Raw genomic sequence first — 21,597 nt, forward strand, 5'->3', positions numbered from 1 at the left:
CAAGAGCCACATGAGACATCACTAATTACTAGAGAAATGCAAATCAAAACTACAATGAGGTACCACCTCACACTGATTAGAATGGGCATTACCAGAATATCTACAAACAACAAATGCTGGAGAGGGTGTGAAAAAAAGGGAACCCTCTTGCGCTGTTGGTGGGAATGACAATTGATACAGCCACTATGGAGAACAGTATGGAGGTTCCTTAAAAAACTAAAAATAGAATTACCATATGATCCAGCAATCCCACTACTGGGCATATACCCAGAGGAAACCATAATTCAAAAAGGCACATGCGTCTTTATTCCTGTCCTGCCCCTAGGTTCTTCAGAACTTTTTTTTTTTTTAGATTCCGTGTATATGTGTTTGCATATGGTATTTGTTTTTCTCTTTCTGACTTACTTCACTCTGTATGACAGACTCTAGGTCCATCCATCTCACTACATATAACTCATTTTCATTTCTTTTATTTATTTATTTATTTATTTATTTATTTATTTATTTATATATTTATTTTTGGCTGTGTTGGGTCTTCATTTCTGTGCGAGGGCTTTCTCTAGTTGCAGCGAGAGGGGGCCACTCTTCATCGCGGTGCGCGGGCCTCTTCACTACCGTGGCCTCTCTTGTTGCGGAGCACAGGCTCCAGATGCGCAGGCTCAGTAGTTGTGGCTCACAGGCCCAGTTGCTCCATGGCATGTGGGATCTTCCCAGACCAGGGCTCAAACCCGTGTCCCCTGCATTGGCAGGCGGATTCTCAACCACTGCACCACCAGGGAAGCCCGCAATTTCATTTCTTTTTATGGCTGAGTAATATTCCATTGTATATATGTGCCACATATTCTTTATCCTTTCTTCTGTCGATGGGCACTTAGGTTGCTTCCATGTCCTGGTTATTGTAAATAGAGCTGCAATGAACATTGTGGTACATGACTCTTTTTTGAATTATGGTTTTCTCAGGGTATATGCTCAGTAGTGGGATGCAGATGTAGAGAATGGACCTGAGGACATGGGGAGGGGGAAGGGTAAGTTGGGACAAAGTGAGAGAGTGGCATGGACATATATACACTACCAAATGTAAAATAGATAGCTAGTGGGAAGCTGCTGCATAGCACAGGGAGATCAGCTCAGTGCTTTGTGACCCCTTAGAGGGGTGGGATAGGGAGGATGGGAGGGAGATGCAAGAGAGAGCAGATATGGGGATATATGTATATGTATAGCTGATTCACTTTGTTATAAAGCAGAAACTAGCACACCATTGTAAAGCAATTATACTCCAATAAAGATGTTGAAAAAATAGGATTAATCATAAAAAAAAAAAAGACACATGCACCCCAATGTTCATTGCAGCACTATTTACAATACCAGGTCATGGAAGCAACCTAAATGCCTATCAATAGATGAATGGATAAAGAAGATGTGGTACATATATACAATGGAATATTACTCAGCCATAAAAAGGAACGAAACTGGGTCATTTTTAGAGATGTGGATGGACCTAGAGATTGTCATACAGAGTGAAGTAAGTCAGAAAGAGAAAAACAAATACCGTATATTAATACATATATGAGGAATCTAGAAAAATGGTACAGATAAACTGGTTTGCCAGGCAGAAATAGAGACACAGATGTAGAGAACAAACGTATGGCCACTAAGGGGCGGAAAGTGTGGTGGGGGGGTGGAAGTGGGATGATTTGGGAGATTGGGATTGACACATATACACTAACATGTATAAAATAGATAACTGATAAGAACCTGCTGTAGAAAAATTATATATTAAAAAAAACTATTGAATTGTTAAAAAAAAGTCTTATGAACGTAAGTAAAAATCTTATTAAAAGCAGGCTCAGTGTAACTGTAGTTAAGGATCTTCATGTTAGACATTTGTCATTTATCACAACCTCTAAATAAAGGAAAATATCCAAACTAAACAAAAGTAAATAAATAAATGAAACGGTTCCAGAATGGGATTTCCCTGGTGGTCCAGTGGTTAAGACTCTGAGCTTCCACTGCAGGCGGCATGGGTTCAATCCTGGGCCAGGGAACTAAGATCCCACATGGCATGGCCAAAAAAAAAAAAAAAAAGTTTCCAGACTACTAATGCTCCATGCTCTCCAAGCAAATGAAAGTCCTCAGTGAAGGAATGCACCTTCATTTTACACCTCAAAAACTCCCACAAACACTTTTGTAAGGATTATACACATGGTCAAAAATCAGAATACCCAAGGAGACAAAACTTCATGAGTAAAATCTAGCAGAAATGGAGCCTTTAAAATGTCAAATATTAAAATAATAGCACCCACAATTTAAAATAATTCAAATATATGCTTAAAAATAGTTTCAAGAAATTTGAAATATGATGTAAGAAATTCGAATGGCAATAAAATATTTCTTTTAGAAATGATAAATATAATAATTGCAATAGAAAACTCACTATAAGGATTTATCAGCAGATTAGATACATCTGAACAAAGACATTGTAAACGGAAAAGTAGACCAAAGGAAACACTTCAAAATGCAGCATGGAAAAAAAAAAAAGAGAGAGAGAGAGAGATGAAAGGCAGCTAAGAGACAGAGAATATAGAATAAGAAGGTGTAACATATGTATAACTGAAGTTCCAGAAAGAGAAAGAAGGAACTGAGGCAATAGTGCAGAGAAAATTTTCCACAACCAATAGAAGACATTGATTTATAGATTTAGGAATTGTAAAAAATCCCAAACAGGAAAAATATTTCTTAAAAAACCTCATATCTAGTTATATCATAGAGAAATTGCCCAAGAAAGACCATTGGGAGATTTAAGGCAGTCAGAGAGAAAAAGATGATTACTGTCAAAGGAACAACATTTAGACTAACAGCCACAATGGTAGTCATAGGAGAGTGGAATGATGTCTTCAATTTGCTGAGAGAAAATAATTGCAGACCGAGATAAAGGAGAAATATATTTATTTTTAGAAAAAAGAGTTTGTCACCAGCAGACCCTCGCAAAAAGAGATTTTAAAGGAAAATAATCACAGGTAGATCTATGATACAACCAAGGAATAAAATAACATAGAAAGTTATAACTACTATAAGCATATATAAGTGAATATAATATTTAAGCATATATGAGTGATAGTAAAAATGTAAGCAAATCATGTTTAAATTACATCGATAACTTGACCTCTTCTCACTACTTCCATTGCCACTGCCCTGTGCAAAACCAACATCATCTTTTGCTCGGATTATTGCAGTGGTCTTTCTCACCTGTCTTTCTCCCCCTGCCCTCAGTCATATTGATCCTTTTAAAATGTAAATCAGTTCATGACACTCCCATGTTCAAAACTCTCCAATTGCTCCTATATCAGATTAAAAATCCTACAGATCTACAAGGCCCACGGGATCAGGGCCCACCTAACTGAGCCCGCCATTTTGTCTGTAGCCTTATTTCAGAATACTTTTCCTCATTGTCTTTATTCCAGTCAAAGGATTCCCACTGTCCTTGAGTACACCAGCATTGCTGCTGCCTCAGAGCCTTTAAAAGTTATGCCCCCTCTACTTAGAATGCTATCCTTCAAAAAACTCTTGACTCTCTCCCTTATCTCCTTCAAGTCATTACTCAAAAGGTACCTTTCCAAAGAGACCTGACTGAGAAAAGGTACTCTGGAGGGCAACTTCTAATCAACAAGCAATGTTATATTCCTTTTATTACTTTGCTGTTTGACTTATAATCATTCTTTAAAATCATTACATACAGTTTATATACTTCTCTGTGTATTTCAACACTTTTAAAATGAAAAAAAAAACATTTAATGAATGAATGAACTAACAAAAAATGAACAATGGCTGCTGACTGGTAATTATCCTTTCCAGAGAGCTCTTACCTTGGGCTTCATATGACATTGCTGCTCACATTTGGGGAAAGTTAGTTGAGCCAGATGCCATCCCTCTTGAAATTGCTAGCAGTCCTATGCTTCTTAAAAGAACACGGAGTTTTTCTTTTAAAAATAACAATAGCCATTCTTAGAAACTCATTCAATAACATTTTTTAACAATAATTTTTTTCCTTTTTAAAAGCTTTTTATCTTCAAAGTTTCCGCTAAAGCTTTGGATTTTGTTTGCTTTTTGTTCCTAAGCCAAACGATCTGCATAACAACTGTATTTCACTTGAAAGTTCCATGCAGTTGTTAGAAGCTAGCTGCCTGCCCACTGTTTGTGGCATGATATTGGTACAGCTCAGGATTAGCCAACTAAAGTGATAGTATTAATTATTTACATTGTATTTAACTCCTACTCCTTTCCCAAGCTTATGAACAAGCTTTGGAACTAAACCTGCCTATGGTCAAATCCTACCTTTGCCATTTACTAACTGTATAGCCTGGAGTAATTCTATTAATATCTCTGAACCTCTGTTTCTTCAACTTTGTAGGGTAGATATAAAGATTTGAAATAAGATAAGGTAAGATGTCTCTCACCAGTATCTGATGCATATTAGATATTCACTAAATGGAAACAATAACTACACCAGAGTACATTTATTTGGCCAATTCAGAGCTGAAGAATATGAGAATGGGATTAAGAGAGTCTAAGAGGAAGACTAGAATCCATTTCTTTCGACAGATGCTTTCTTCAAAATGTAGGTAGGATTTAGGTCATTAGCCAGTTTTTGTAGATGATAGTGATGCCTGAGATCACAGACATACAAGAGCTAAGATAGGAATGCAGGGTTCCCAAGAGACCACAAGCCAACAGTCTTTCAAATAAGGCTCGGTGCCTCTAGGGACATCTAGCTTTATTTAGAGCCCTCCTGAAATGATTTGTGTTTTATCTTGGTCCCAGCCTGCAGCTGTATCTGACTCCTGGGGTCTTAAAGATCCCCCATGTCCCCCATGAAGTCTTCATTGGCTCTTTTAGCCTAACTCTCGTTCTGACTTCAACAGCACTTCATGATTACTGTACAGTTTCCTAGGGAACCCCAAGTTGCCCCCCAAATGAGGTTCCTGAGGCCGCAGTTCTCTCAGCTACTAGAAGTTCCTTATCTTTTTGTCCTATATTAGTCCTTTACTCCCTCACACACCTGTGACGTTACATACTGATGCTGGCCCTCTCTTCCCTTCCATCAGCTTAACCTCAGAGCAAATCCAACCTTATAAGGAAATGAACAAGATGGAATATGAGCATTCATGGTAATTGTAGGTCTGTCTGCAAAATTGTGCTCAGAATTTTTCCTTGTCTTAGTTTTTGCTTACATTTTTGAAAAATCTAATTTTTACATTTTCCTAAGAGAAACAGGACCATGAATTATGTCTCACAATTTACAGAGCTAATTATATGTCCTATCATTTTGTGTGTTGTTTCAACAGCTTCCTTCTGACAGTCCCCTTCCTCTCTCCCCATGCCCTGTTTTGCACATTCATCATGTAACGCTTGCTCTGCTGCTATGAAGGACTTGGCATGTTGTGATATGAGTAGGTAAGAATGGGACAATATTCTCTCTCTTTTACCCGAATATTTTGCTTACCTAGAGTAGGACCTAATACAAACTTAGTTCTGTTTGTGTAGAACCTAGCAGATTTTCACAAGAGAAAGAGAAAGGTGGAATAATGATTTTAAAGCATTGAGAAGCAAAAGAATGTTCCTTCTGCAACAAAGAGAGTGACTTATTTCTGAAATTGCCTAAATTGAAGCAACTAATATCCAATTAGTATTTTTTCCCTTCATTCTACCACGTACAAAAAAAAATTTCCATATAGATCTGAAAGAGTGATTTTCTCTCCTGGCCCTTTCCATTCCCCCACCGCTAAACAGATTTTTATTCTTTTTAACCTAATGACAGGGGGCACTATGTATGCCCCTCATACTGCCCTAGAGGACTTATCTTAATTTTGTGTTTTTTTATGTCATTTCCATAGTAGAACTCCAGTAGAACAGATTTCTAAGTGAACACACAATTTAAGATTATACTATTACTCTAAACAATGGAAGAGTGTACTCCATAATTTAAGAGATAAAATGTCACCTATTCATTTATCTATGACCTTAAGAAACTTACCATCGGTTATTGGAATAAGAAATAAACACAAATGGGGATTCATTAGAGGAAGAGATAACATCCCACTTCACTGAAGAGACACCACTGAGCTGGACCTTCAAGGATGGGCAGGATTTAAGTGTGTAGAAAAACATTCCAGAGAGGGAGAATAGAGTGAGCAAAGGCTGTTAAGTGGGAAGGGGTCAAGACCATATGAATACCAGCAAGGTGTTAATTGTCTTGCTATCTCAATAACTACTCACCAAGCAGTAACACAATAATTATTTCCAAGAGAATTTTCATCTCCTACAGATTTACTTAGAACACCTTAGTGATGTCACATTAGGAAATTACCACCTTAGCTAAAATTACAAATGCCGTTTCTATTGTCAAATGCTAAAAGAAAGGCTTTCCCATCATTTCCATATATTTTCTCTACTATCTACTAATTAAATAAATATAAAATATCTACTAATATTTACTCATATCTTCTTGATAAAGTAGTGAAGAAAGAGGCTGAAACATGGCCTAATTTTCTTTGCAGAATATTTCTGATTATCTGAACATTCCAGTAACTGAGAGTGCTTGATCAACCTATCACAACACCAGATTTATGGTACTGTGGGGGTGTGAATGCGTGCAGAGGAATCCAAGTTGTTTGTTGTGGATCGGGACTATCTGAGATGCAAAGTTTCCTTGGTCCAGCTGGGCCCTGCCACTGTATTAGAGACTGTGTCTGCCCTGTTCAAGAAATGTATTTTCAGTTTCCAGCATAATGTCTAGAATATTTGCTGAATCCATAAAATGCTTACCCACCAGGTGGTCTCTTGTGGTTTCAGTCTCTGTCCTTGTAATGTGAGGACCCAGAGACAGAATCAGTTATGATCTTCTCTTAATGTTCTTCTGATGGTACACACCAAGGTAGAGTCCCATGGTGACCCACAGACAAGTTTTGGTTGATCTGCACAGTGACCTAAAATTTTTTAATTAAATGCTGAAAATCTGGCAATTCACGTGTAAATTACACTTGAAAAATCAAAAAACATGACAACATTGTGCCAAGCAGTTTGCTCGCCTGATGTGAGTCAGTTGGTTTAAATGAGATCTGCTCTCTCCAGTGTGCTTCACTCCACATCATTCCCTAGTACTCACCACAGCTCATTTCATCCATTTCCTTTAACTCTCTGGTCCCTGTAGACATTTGACTTTGTGATCCCCTAAGTCTTTCCTAAAACATAACACCCTTCCCATTTTAATATATGGGAATATAGACACCAAAAAAATCATGTGTGATTATATTCATTTTCTCATTAAAACATGAAAATGAAAGTCAAATCTACTGAAACTCCTAATATCCAAGCCTTTATATATTTCTCCTAGCTTTGAATTTTTTTCACTGCCAAGACTTAGCTGTCTCTCATGTAAAAGCTTTCTCAAGACTCATCTGGAAAATAAAAAATGTAAAACTCCATACAGTGGTAAAGTAGTTTTTGTAGAAACTGTAGCAGCATCTATATTTTATAGTTCTGAATCCATGATTTTGAAAAGATTAATTTTTCCATGAGTATTAGCTATACTTAGCCATGCCATCAAATTAGACAATTTCTCTCTCCCTGACCCTATAGAATATTATTTCTTGCACTGTTTGTAATAACCACTGTTAAGGGTCTAAGAGTCTTTCTAGTCCATTGTCAAAGCCATTGTCTACAGAAAGTCTGCTTTTGGAGAACAGTGGCTGTCCATGTTTTCATTGACAGAAGGGGAAAAGAGGCTCTCAAGGTCTGGGCACTTGCTTGTGGTCACAGAGCAGCTAAGTGGCAGAACCAGAAAAATAACCTGTATCCCTTAACCTTTATTTGAACTGTTTTTCCATTCCACCAGGCTTACCATGCTGCTCCCAACTCCACTCTTTCCTTTTCCATGCTGCAGGGAGAACTGTTACTTTCCAGAACAACAGTGGTAATACATTTAATCAGGGCCCATTCTGCCAAGCACAGAGATGTCAACAAAGTTGTGGAATTTCACAGTTGACATGGTTTTTTGCTTATTTCTCTAGAATCCTTCCTGTCTAAAAATTGAACTGTCACTCCTGGAAAAAATACTGGTTAAAAATGGAATTTCATTGGAAAATTCCACTGCTTTAATGTTGGCCATGACTAAATTTTACTCCATATTTAGAGCATTCTCAAATCATTCTCAGTCTAAGAAGCTAATAAATCTATTAGTTAAATTAAGATTAATTGCCCAGTTATAGACCATTCATTGTGTAGTGGGGGAAGGGTATTATAGGGTCTCTAAAACAAAAACAATTTCTAGGGAACAATTACTTTCCAATCTGTGTGAGATCAGTTGAAAATACAGTAGGAATTCACTGATGAATGAATGAGTCTGTAGTGAACAGACTGATAGAGCAATCTGGATTAAATGGAACATGCTGCTTGGAGGAGATGGGACTCCATCTGGATCTTAAAGCAGAAGTAAATTACAGGTAAATAAAAAAGAAAGGTAGCAAAAATACATGCAAATTTATAAAACAGGAGCAAGCATAGAGTGTCTATAGATAGCAAACAAGTATCTCCTTAATTATTTTAGAAGGAATATGTGGGGAGTAGTGGAGAAAAAGGTAGTAGGTAGAGTGGGACCAGACACAGTATCTAGGACTGAATGACTCTCAAGAAAGTGGCTGAGTATCTAAATCTAAAAATAACAAAACTGAATATAAAAATGAAATAATTAATTAATTAAAATTTTAATACATAAATTAAAATATTATATAAAAATAACCAAATAGCCAAAATCTAAAATAACCATTATTCGTTCATCTTGTTTAATGATGGCTTTCCCTATTAATAACACTGTATTCCATTCTTAGGATAACCACACCACCACCACATATAATACATATTTTATTTGCCATTAAAACCTCAGCAATGCCTGCCTAAGAGAACCTACATTCCTGTAGAAATTTTGTTTACTTTCCAGGTTTCGGAATACAAAACATAGGGATTACTGAGCGCCTTTTCACTCTTAAATTTCTTCATGTGTGCCTTTCTGTAGACAGGGGAACGGTGAAGTGGACTTTTGCCCCATTTCAAGTAAATTGGCTGCAAATTCACAGACCTGTTTCTAGGGCAAGTTTCCTTATTTGGTTTGTTTTTAAAGTCTTATGATTTATGTTTATCAGTACTAACATTTTCTAAAAGGGAAAAAAAACCAAATTCTATATTTAAGAAGGACGGTAATGGTAAGAGAAATAAGTGGCAAGAAAACTCTTTTTCCTTCCTCCCTCCCTCTCTCCCACCTTCCTTCCTCCCTTCCTTTCTGCCTTCCCTCCTTCCTTCCTTCATTCCTCCCTTTCTCTTTTCTATCTATCATCTATGTATCATCTGTCTGTATCTATCTATATATTCCCTTATATTGGCTATTTAAACCACAATTGAATGCAGTGGCTTCATTTACCCTTAGGTAAATGAGAAGATGGGAGAAGATGGTTTTATGCTTGGTCAAATAATTTGATCAACCACTTTGGGAATGAAACATGAGGTCCCTAGATCATGATCTGGAAGGAAACAAATAAAAGGGTAATAAATTGTTCTACAAATGCAAAATGAAGAGAAATCTGAAGATGGAGCAGAAAATGGGAGTAGGGGGGTATTGAAGGGAAGAAGGAGCTGATCATCATAATAGCAGGAGGGACATCCAAAGCAATATCAGGTACCAAGAAATTTCCAGGGGCAAGGCTAGCCAGATGACCATACAATATTGCTAAGTACCTCCCCTCTGTCATTCCAAACTTAAGCTAAATCTCTAAACACAAAAATTACTAGTGGGGAAATTAAGGAAAGCAAGCCATATCTCATGAATGGACCAATGGAGTGAAGAGAACAGCAAGGGGATATGAGGCATGAGTGAGTTTGAGTTGAAGAGTTCAGAAGGAAGAGGAAATTGGAGCAAGGTCTGACCATGAGAATGTAAACTCCATGGAATTTGAAGAAATCTTGGTGAGTACTTCAGAATTTCCATTGGATGGGAATACGGGTTTAAAGCAAATTCAATGTAATTCTCAGGATAAAATAATCTCATTGGCCATATAGTAAATATCTACACACTTGTCTATATGTCTATATCTATATCTTTACCCAAAGATAGATACACCATCTTTGTGTGCATGTTCCTTTCTCTATGGATTGAGATCATGGCTTTAAGTACTTGTCAAGAAATTTAAGTTATTAATATACTAATCATCTCAGAGCCATTTACCTTGCAACTTTGTTTAGTCCTATGGTTCTAAATGCCTACAGGGTACCTCTACCTCAGCAAATACAATTTCCCATAATTCTCCCTCCCTTCTCTCCTCCTCCTCCTCCCTTCCATTTTTCTGTCTCTGGTCATATCATTCTTCTAGTCTCCTAATTAATAGACTGAAGCCTTCCTTTACTTCTTCTTTCTCTTTTTCTTTACATTCCTCAAGCAAACCTTTGGGTGTTTAAAATATATTCTGTGTGTGTTTTCTTGCTTTCCTATTTTTATCACTAATAATTATAAGTTCTTATAACTTTTATTCTCAAGTATTAAAATATCTTAACTAGTCATACCACCTTGAGTCTTCCTTCTTCAACAACATCTCTGCTTCCAAACCATCTGCGTTGAGTTTGTATTTAGCTAAACTGGAAGCATATTTCCCTAATTCCTTTCTCTGCATGGTTCTGGGCTGGCACCAGAAGAAATTTGTATGAGATTGGGAAAGGGAAAGTGAAGCAGCTGACATGACATTCTGAAAGTTGGTATATAGTATGAGGTGCTTTATAGTTCATGCATGTTGTCACTGATCTGCTGACTCATCTTTTGTTATAGGGAAGTACCCAGACCTCCAACAGCTGCTAATTTCTTCCTCCAGCTTACGAGTCCTGGCCCAGGTGCATGTGAAGTTCCCTGATGACAGGTGTATGCTTCTTCCACATCAATCATGTTAACAGATTGCAGATGATGAGAGACAGGTGCAGATTCCAGTTTGTCCTCATGGGTTCCAGTGGTCCTTCCTCTCCCCTGCTTCATGTCCAGCTGGCCCTGATGACCTATAGTGACGTTACACTCATTTCCAGATGCAGAGGTCTTCCATACGCTTTTTCACCAGCTCCCACAGGGTGTCATTTCTAATTTATATAATAAATCCCTTATTTCTTATCTCTCAATATGGCTCTTGTCCCCCAAGTGTTACAGAAATTGGTACCAGAAGTAGTTCTAGGAAAACAGAACTTTAAGGGTAGGTTCTCTGACTTAGTTCTGGCTAATCTGGAATTAGTTCTCTGATTTGGTTAAGTTTAAAGACACTAACGATTACACTGTCCAGTGGTAAAGAGGACACCAGTAGTACATGGCATGCAATAGCAGTAAGTCATACAAATTATCACTTATGGATACCTGTAATTAAGTGCTTAAAGAAAGTAAGGCTTTGGGTGAAAAAATAGTTGCTTTCATAAAATATCTTAGTGAAAATAAGTATAATGGGATGGATTGGTTGCTTTTATGTATGCTGGAAAACTTGAGGGAAAAAAATTAATGAGTTTAAAGCTTTAAATTCCCAGATCAAAGTTCAAGAAAATGACCAGAAAGCTTTTATGACTGCCCTGAAAGAAACCCTTATCTCCTATAGCCATGGGGCTATGATATCTGAAAAATAAACCCAGAGTCTAATCCTGTGGATGGCTGCATTACAGCACAAATTGAATTCAAATCTCACAGGGGCTCTTGTGTTAAAGTTAGAACATGGATTGGTAAGAAGAGGACCTAGAAAATTTGGGTTGGGACATATGAGCAGGTTCTATTGAAGTGGAAACATTCTGCGTTTGGTGAAGATAAGTCTAATTTGAATTACCACAATAGAGAGTTGCATTCTTCCAACCAATTCCCAGACCCGAGGCAGTTCACAAAACCAGAGTCCCTTGAAAGAAGGGGAAGTTGGGCCTACTTGAGAAAGGAACTTGCAACACAGCTTAAATTTTATACTATAAATCTTCCTCTAGCCGTCCTCAAAGGGACATGCAGTTGTTTACCAAACTAACCATACTTGGGGGATTGCTGACCACTTGCTGTGAAATGACCATAATTCACATAGATCCAAATGCCCCTGTGGTCCCCCAGTTAGAGTAGAAGCTCATGGTGGGTAGGTACTTAAGGGCCCTTGGCTTGGTTACATCTCACCATCGGTCCAGTGGATCACCAAACTCATTCTATGATTATTTTTCTAGCTCTAGAATGCATCTTTGGAACAGACATACTCAGCAGGTGTCAGAATCCCCACAACAGTTCTTTGACTCATGGAATGAGGGCTATAATGATAATAAATGATAGATGGATAGATAGATAATAATATTAATAATAAACAAAGTGGAAGCCACTGAACTGCCTCTACCTACCAAAACTGTATACTCAAAGCAATATTGCTCTGCAGGAGAGATTTAAGAGATTTATGCTTCTATCAAAACCTTGAAAGATACACTGATAGTGATTTGTACCACATTCCCATTCAACTTATCTATTTGGCTGACTCATCTATTTGGTCGGCAGGTAACAGACAGATCTTGAAAAAAGACAGTGGATTATCTTAAACATCAGGTGTTGACTTCAATTGCACCTGTTGTTCCAGATATGGTTCTTTGCTGGAGTAAATCAATACAACTCCTGGCACCTGGTGTACAGCTATTGATCTGGCTAATTATCTCTATATCTCTATTATCTCTATATCTTTTGGTCAAAACCAACAGAAGCGGTTTTCTTTCAGTTCACAGCGCTCACAATCGGCCTTCACTTTCTTACCTTAGGAGGTATATCAATTCTCCTGCCCTATATTGTAACATAATCTGCAAGGACCTCCATTAAACAGGACATCACACTGGTCCATTACATTGATGATAATATGCTGATTGGATCTGGTGAGCAGGAAGTAGCAACTAGTTTATATACCTTGTTAAGGCATGTGTGTACCAGCAGGTAGGTAATAAATCCCCCAAACATTCAGGGACCTGCCACCTTGGTGAAATTTATAGAGGCCCAGTGATCTGAGATATATCAAGACATTCCTTCCAAGGTGATAGACAAGCTTTGGCATCTGGACCACCCTACAACTAGGAAAGGGGTATGACACTTAGTGAGTCTCTTTGGGTTTTCGAGGCAACATATAACCAATTTGGGCATGTTCTTCTGACCTTTTTACCAAGTAACCTAAAAGTTTCCCAGTTTTGAGTGGGGGCCCAAAATAAAAAGGCTCTGTAACTTGCCCAGGATGCTGTATAAGCTATTCTGTCACTTGAGTCCCATGAAAAAGATTCAATGGTGCTTTATGTGTTGATGGCAGATAAGGATACCATATGGAATCTTTTGCAGGCCCCTTCTCTGTAAGTCAATCAGAGTACCAACCTTTAGGATTTTGAAGCAAGCTATCCCATCCTCTGTAGTTAACATTGGGAAACAGCTTCTGGCTTGCTATAGGCTTGGCAATTGCCTTCTTTTAGCACTTAAAAATATCATTCCATTCTCTCTCATTTTTTTTAAGAAGTCACTCTCCAATTTATTCTTCCTCCTTTAAAAGTAATGTGTCATTTTTTTCCTTTGGCTGCTTTTAAGATGTCTCTTGGTCTTTGACTTTTAGCTATTGGCTGCTGATATGCCTAGGCTTTTGTCTTTGTTTTCTTTTTAATCCTGCTTAGGTTTGGTGGAGATTCTTTGAATCTGTGACTTAAGTTCTTTTGGCAATCTTTAAAAATCTTGGCCAATATTTTGCCCATTAAAGCTTTAGCCTCATTATCTCTCTCCTCTTCTTCTATAACATTTTTACACAGATATTAGATCTTTTTACTATGTTCTGTACATCTCTTACACACTTTTCAGTGTTTTTTTTTAATCCTTTATTCTTTCTGTGCTTCAGTTTGGATATTTTATATTGTTCTATCTTCCAATTCACTAATTCTCTCTTTCTCCATCTCATCTGCTCTTACACTTATCTATTGAGTTCTTAATTTCACTTTATCATACATTAGAATTTCTCTGGTTAAATTGTCTATCTCATCATCTATTTTCTTGAATGTATTCATCTTTTTTTTAAGATTTTTTTTGATGTGCACCATTTTAAGTCTTTATTGAATTTGTTACAATATTGCTTCTGTTTTATGTTTTGTTTCTCTGGCCATGAGGCATGTGGCATCTTAGCTCCCCAACCAGGGATTGAACCCACACCCCCTGCATTGGAAGGTGAAGTCTTAATCACTGGACTGCCAGGGAAGTCCCTGTATTAATCATTTTTAAAGTCTGTGTCTAATGATTCTGACACCTGGATCACCTGTCTGTTAAAAATTGTGGCAATAATTTGAGGCTCTTTCTGAGGTCCTCTTGAGGGGAGTTTTCTTCTTTTGGGGGGGTAGTCAGATTATGAACAGATCACCTTATTTCACTCATGGACTGAGATGTTTTGGAGATGAGTTTTCATCTTTACAGAGGCATGTCTATTTCTGGTCTACCCTTACTTCTGAGGTTTAGCCCTTCTGGGAAACTAATTAGAATTCTAAGTTGTTTCCTAGGACCTTTTCTCTTCTGCCGCCTTGATTTCTAATTTTTGTCTCCCCAACTTCATAAGGCAGTTTAAGTTCTTCTATTCTTTTCAGACTCCTAGCTGTCACGTTATACTTATTTTCTCCATGTTTTGGCTCCACAAATCTTATAAATTAGCAAGTACCTCAAGGAGAAAAAATACCATGGAATGTCAAGCTTAAGAATGTAAGGCTAACCTCATTGTGCTTCTTTTTTTACTGAAAGTGTCAGCTGCATTGCGTGCTCTTTGATGCCCTCAAACATTTTTTGTGTGGTGGTGGTGGACGTGGGGTAGGAAGGGTATTTTATGCAGCTCTCCCAGTTGCTTTCTGTGGCCAGTTTTACCTACAGCAATCTACAGCACCATTACTGAAGTAGAAAATTCCCTCCTTGCTTTTTTTTTTTTAAATTCTTTTTTAATTTTTAATTTTTAATTTTTTAAATTTATTTTTGTGGCTGTGTTGGGTCTTCGTTTCTGTGCGAGGGCTTTCTCTAGTTGCGGCAAGCAGGGGCCACTCTTCATCACGGTGCGCGGGCCTCTCACTGTCGCGGCCTCTCTTGTTGCGGAGCACAGGCTCCAGACGCGCAGGCTCAGTAGTTGTGGCTCACGGGCCCAGTTGCTCCGTGGCATGTGGGATCTTCCCAGACCAGGGCACAAACCCGTGTTCCCTGCATTGGCAGGCAGATTCTCAACCACTGCGCCACCAGGGAAGCCCCTTCCTTGTTTTTTAAAAGAGTAATTTCTCTCATTTTACCTTCAAAAAAATGCTCATTGTCTGCTTCATAGATGTAGATGAACCTGGAAACACATATAATTACTGATGCTGTAATTCTGGTTTTTTATAGCTTCTCATTACAAGGCCAGAACAAGCTCTCACTGAGCACTTTTACATTTTTAAATCAACAAGTGTCCTTGGCAATAAATGAGAACTGATGAGAGACCTCCGTGAGAATTTATATTCATCTTTAATGGCCTAATCGTTCAGCATTTTAAATTGCCATTAATTTCAATGCCAGTAATTCTTGCTTTCATATGCTACACTTGGCCGGGAAGAGGATAGATAATTGAAAACCACAGATAATCCAATATCTCTTTTGACCATTAGTTTTAAGCTTTCTCTCCATGCTTTTTTTCTTAACCAGAGATTTTACTATACATAAATGTTTTTCATGTTTCAGGGGACACAGAAACACATGAGAAAATTAGGCACATAAGAAAATCCCCAAAGACAAAAGGGAAAGCCAAAGTAGAAGAGTAGGGGTCCTAAAAAATCTACAAATGAAAAAAATTATCTCCAATGTGAAGGGGGATTTTTTAAATGGCTACTATGTATCAGGAACTTAAGATATATTTTTAGTACTAACAACAGACCTGTAAGGAGATATTACATCTATTTACACATTAGAAAACAGACCCATTTAATGAAGTGAGAGAGTGGCATGGACATATATACACTACCAAATGTAAAATAGATAGCTAGTGGGAAGCAGCCACATAGCACAGGGAGATCAGCTCGGTGCTTTGTGACCACCTAGAGGGGTGGGATGGGGAGGGTGGGAGGGAGGGAGATGCAAGAGGGAAGAGATATGGGGATATATGTATACATATAGCTGATTCACTTTGTGATACAGCAGAAACTAACACACCATTGTAAAGCAATTATACTCCAATAAAGATGTTAAAAAAGAAAGAAAGAAAGAAAGAAAACAGACCCTTTAACTAGTGAATGGCATTCCTAGACTTTCTATTAATAGGGAGATTTCAACCTTGTTTTAACTGTAAGTGATAAAAGAAAGTCAGAAAGAACATCCACCAAGGTTTTGAGTAGAGTAAAAAGGCAGTCTTTGAACTTTTAGTTATTTTGCACTTATTTTTTCATTGAAACTTTTACCGAGATAATTTTAGATTCTCATTCAGTTGGAAGAAATAATACTGAGCTAATTCCCCATTATCTCTTTTCCTCCAGTAATATTATCTTGCTAAGCTGTATTACAATATCACAAGCAGGTTAATAACATTGATACAATCCACCAATCTTATTCGTATTTCTCATTTGTGTATATGTATGTGTGTGTGTATATATATATATATTTAGTTCTATACAATTTTATCACATGTATAGGTTCATACATCCACCACCATGGTTAAGATACAGAACAGTTGCATCCCCACAAGGATCTCTTCTGTGATTCTGTTATAATCACACCCACCTCCCTCCCACTCTCCCTCCCAGGTCCCTATTCCCTGATAACCACTAACTACTCTGTTCTCCATTCTTAAAATTTTGTCATTTCAAAAAATGTTACATAAATGAAATCATATATGATATAATCTTTTGGTATTGGCTTTTGTTTCCACTCAGCATAATTTCCTGGAGATCCATCCAAGGTGCCATGTGTCTCAGTAGTTCATTGCTTTTTAATGCTGAGTAGTATTCCATAGTTTGGGTTTGCCACAGTTTGGTTTACCATTCACCCACTGAAGGACATCCGGGCTGCTCCTAGCTTTTGGCTTTTATGAATAAAACTACTATCGGCGTTCACTTATAGGTTTTGGTATGAACATAAGTTTTAATTTGGGGGGATAAGTGCCCGATAGTGCATTTGCTAGGCCATATGGTAATGCATATTTAGTCTTTAAAGAAACACCCAACTGTTTTCCACAGTGGCTGTATCACTTTACATCCCAGCAACAGCAATGTAGGGCTCATTTAGGGTCTTCACAACCTCACCAGCATTTGGTGTTGTCACTTTTTTATTGTAGTTATTCTGATCGGTGTGTTGATATCTCACTGAGGTTTTAAGTTGCATTTCCCTGAGGACTAATAATGTTGATTGTCTTTTCATGCTTTTTGCACTTGTTTTAATACTCCTATTTAGCACCAAGATTTGCATTATTAGTGACTGGAAGAATAAAAGAAAACTTGATTTTTAAAAATCCATCCTCATATTCTCTCCTCCATTGAGACTATAGCTCCTCTTGACTAAATTTCTTATCCAAAATCAAGTAGACCGTCACTAAGTACTCTTATTCAGAACTGTAGTTATTATAAAGATGCTGAAATAGATATTCATTTATACACTTCCTTTGGAAACCTTTTTAATATGAAAAAATTTCAAACATACAGTAAAATGAATACTAACCATTATTTCATTGTAACCATTTTCATGTAATGATTGCCCTAAGCTTCATTAATTACCAAAATTTTGCCAATATTATTTTACCTATCTTTGCAATTTTTATTATTTATTCAGAGTATTTTAAAGCAAATCCCTATGTCATATAACTTCACCCATGAATTAACACCTTTCCTGACAAGATGGTCATGTGATTGTCTAAGCTGGAGGACATAAGTTGATTGTGGAGCAAAGGTTCAAAATGCTCTCTTTTTGTATTGTTGAAAAAAAATCAGTGCAGACCATGATCTATTAGGCAGGTGTACTTTTTGGAATGTTTTACTGAATTGCTTTTAACACAATTACTCTTTTTCTGGACTGAACACCACTGTTTTATACATGTAAGTAGACTGATCATTTTGTGCTATGGTCTTGATAAAATAAAAAAGATGTTTCCTTATTAAATGGAAGGTTATATGAGATAAACAGGAGCATCTACTCCATGTATAGGATAGTTGTTTCTCTGACTTTAAGCCTTTGTTTTTTTCCTTTCTACCATAAGAAATGACTTTTAAGTTTAAGCCTCAGTTAACTTTTGCAAACACGTCCAGTTCCACCACAAATTCTGCTGTCTTTGGAATATTTCTGCTTCTCCATGATACTGTAGATGACAGTGAGGTCATTTCACAATCGCTTCTTTTCTGAAAAACACAGCTGGCTCAGTTTGGTCAGCAACATTCTCATTGCTGCATTTCCCAAGTCAACACGGTATTTCAATTGACCTCTTCAGAACAGATTGTATCTATGTAATATCCTTCCACAATAAAACCTCCATAATCAAATGACTACAATAGCCATTGAGTGGTATGTCCCTTACTCTGGACCAGAATTGTTCTATTCCATATCCTTTCAATAACTCTAGCTCACTGAAACTTTAAAGTTCAGATTTTCTCAAACCAAACATAAGTGACGGTTGATGTCTGTCTTCCACCCACTCCTTACCAGGAGTACTGCATTGTTTGTGACAGAATTCCTTTTGATTTTGCATAGATCATAATAATTCAGAAATTACTTGATTTCCCTATTGTTTTGTGTTTTGTTTTTGTTTGTTTGATTTTGATCATTGAGTCACTTTAGCTCCTTTTTTCTAAACATGGTTACACATTTTATTGAACAACTTGTGGTATATTTAAGGATGTGCTGAACACAAGCAAGTATGTTCAAGACCCCTCTAAAATAATCTCTCATGGTACACATATTTTTTCTTCATAGGAAAGGAATTTTAAGTTTACTCTTAATTGTGATTATTTGATTGAGCTATATCTCTCCCTATATTGCTGTACTGCTGTATCCCTAGAACTTAGCAAACCACTGGCTCATAGCTGTTGCTATGCCAGCTATCAACTTATTGCGTCTCAGCTCCAAATCTACGCTTTACTGTCTGCTCTATGATAATGGAGATGGACCTAGCAAACAGGACTCCTTGGCCAACTGGCACAATGTTAACCCTTGTCAATAGAAAGTGCTGTGTAGACACTGGAGGAAGAAGAGGTTTCTCCTCCTGCTGTGGTGTGCTTCTCGTGAGGGTCCTACAGCCCAGTTTTTCCACTGTCCAGCCCCTGCGGCACACACAGCTTCTCCACACTCAGAAACCGCAGCACAATTGACTTCTCCACTTCCTGGCTCCCGTGGTGTGTGATGGCCAGTGGGACCCAGTACCAGAAGCTTCCCCCAGCACTTCCTCAGGGAGCTTAGCAGTGGAGTGAGATATCTTCCTGTGAACTGTTTCCCTGGCATCTCTTCAGGTGGGTTTCTGGCAACTTCTGAAGTGTTGCACTCCCCACGACAGCTTTCTCGGGCACCTCAGAGGCAGATTTCCAGCAAGCTCTGCTGGCATGACACCATAGTGACTTCTCTACCATCCAACAAGCCACAGCTGCACACTCTCCAACAAGGTCTGGATGGCAGTCCTGGAGGCCTCTCCTTGGATGCTCTACCTCAGCCCTAGGGGTAGTGGCTCCTCCTTATATCCACTATTCCTATGCTGTTTTGAGTTTTCTTTCCTTCTTACTAGCCAATTCCTCATCACTCCAATCCTGTTATAGTTACTAATTCTTCATATTAAACTTTCCCTGTTCAACTTACCATGTAGTTTCTGTCTCTTGATTAGACCTTCACTGATAATGTGCTGAATAAATATCTGTTGAAAGAAAATAAGAAAAGAAGGAAAAAGAAAAGGGAGGGAGGTAAGTAGAAAAGAGAGAGACAAGGAGAGAGAGAGGGAAAGAGAGAGCTCTAAATTGTTACTATCATATCCCCAAACCAGCTGTGTGCTTATTTACTATTATTATTTGGAGTTAGAAATTTAAAAAGACAAACTGAATTTATTTTTTTTAATTTTTGGCCTTGCTGTGTGGCATGTGGGATTCGCTCCCCACCAGGGATTGAACCCACTCCCCCTGCAGTGGAAGCACGGAGTCTTCACCACTGGACTGCCAGGGAATTCCCCTAAAAAGACATACTGAATTTTATGAATATAATCTTGTGCCACTGAATTACTTGTAATTAATTTATCCACTCTTTATTCATTCCTTCACTAAAACTTTTAGAGAAACTATTTTGCCAAGCCTATGATAATAGATTTCTTAGGTTAATGAGAGAACTGATAAATTGGCAAAGAGAATCCAGACTATAAAGCCAGTAGAAATTTCTCTGAATATCAGATTTCAGGAACCCTAGATTTCAAGACTGACTTTAAATCAACTACATAATACTTCTCCTTTCTCTCTCCCACTCTCAACTCTTACCAATAAAGGAAATAGTGAATGAGTAAATAAATAAATAGGTAGGTAATTTAATTCCTGTTCTTTAAAATCTCACTGTCAGGAAATGCTGCTTAATGTCTAAATTAAATTCTTCACCCACATTTTCTATTCTTTTTTTTTTTTAGACCAAGAACATCCTTCATTAGTTATACATAACCATTTTTAAAATTCTTATTAAATCACTCCTTTAGCTTCCCTTCCGCAAGTTAAATATTCCAATTTTATTCTCTCACCATAGTTTTATTCTTCTTAATTCTGTCTTCCTGATGTTTCTCCAAGTTTTTCACACTTGTCTCAGTCAGTTCAGGCTGCAAATACCATAAACATTAAATATTATTTCTCACAGTTCTGGAGGCTGAGAAGCCCAAAATCAAGGTGCTGGCAAATTCAGCATCTGACGAGAGCCCACCCCCTGGTTTGCAGACGGCTGCCTTCTTGCTGTATCCTCACATGGCAGAGAGAGAGGATGGGGGACTCTGGTCTCTTCCTCTTCATATAAGGGCATTATTCCCACCATGGAAGCTCCATCCTCATGACCTTATCTAAACCTAATCTAAACCTCCCAAAGACCCTACCTGCAAATACTATCACAGTGAGGATTAGGGTTTCGATACATGAACTTGGGTGAAGGGGCAGAAACATTTATTCCACAGCAACATTCATCCTAAATGGCACTGTACTTCCTTCGGCAATCTCTTGTCAAGTTTGATACTCCTGACTTAATGCAAGTGCCTCCTCAAATGCTTTGGCCTTCTATATGCTTGTTTGTGTATTTGGGTATCAGTGATATGTTAAACACCTTTAGTTACAATATTAAAAACTTTTCACAGGTAGAGTAAACCTGTGTATACCTAAGATAGAAATTGTATATATGGAAAAGATGGGAGTTAGTGGAGAAGGACAGGAGGACCTAGAGACATACCTGGAAGGCAAACTGTGATGGAAACATTACATAATAAGCACTTGGACTACTTGGAAGAACTGTTTTAAAGACTATTTACAAACACACTCTAATAAAATTATTGACTCTTTTCTATCCATAAAGCAACCCCCTAAGAGTCT

At 37.7% G+C, this 21,597-nt stretch overlaps 1 protein-coding gene across 4 annotated transcripts in view; it reads right to left on the minus strand.

The window, feature by feature from the left end:
- Window positions 1-3,873: 3,873 nt before the first annotated feature.
- OXCT1 (3-oxoacid CoA-transferase 1) overlaps window positions 3,874-21,597 on the minus strand; it is a 157,674-nt gene continuing 139,950 nt past the window's right edge. Inside the window, exons 17-20 of one of the 4 annotated variants that reach the window (XM_059916306.1) lie at window positions 20,769-20,843; window positions 19,856-19,910; window positions 15,349-15,392; window positions 15,170-15,262 (exon numbers count right to left, since the gene is read on the minus strand). In XM_059916306.1, coding sequence (XP_059772289.1) covers window positions 15,185-15,262; window positions 15,349-15,392; window positions 19,856-19,910; window positions 20,769-20,843 — 252 coding nt within the window. In that variant the 3' untranslated portion in view covers window positions 15,170-15,184. Of the gene's footprint in view, window positions 3,978-15,169; window positions 15,263-15,324; window positions 15,393-18,379; window positions 18,412-19,855; window positions 19,911-20,768; window positions 20,844-21,597 lie in introns of those variants that run through there. The other 3 variants (XM_059916307.1, XM_059916308.1, XM_059916309.1) reach the window with 3 other exon arrangements.

This window comes from Balaenoptera ricei, chromosome 3 (assembly GCF_028023285.1).
Source record: "Balaenoptera ricei isolate mBalRic1 chromosome 3, mBalRic1.hap2, whole genome shotgun sequence".
Taxonomy (NCBI): domain Eukaryota; kingdom Metazoa; phylum Chordata; class Mammalia; order Artiodactyla; family Balaenopteridae; genus Balaenoptera; species Balaenoptera ricei.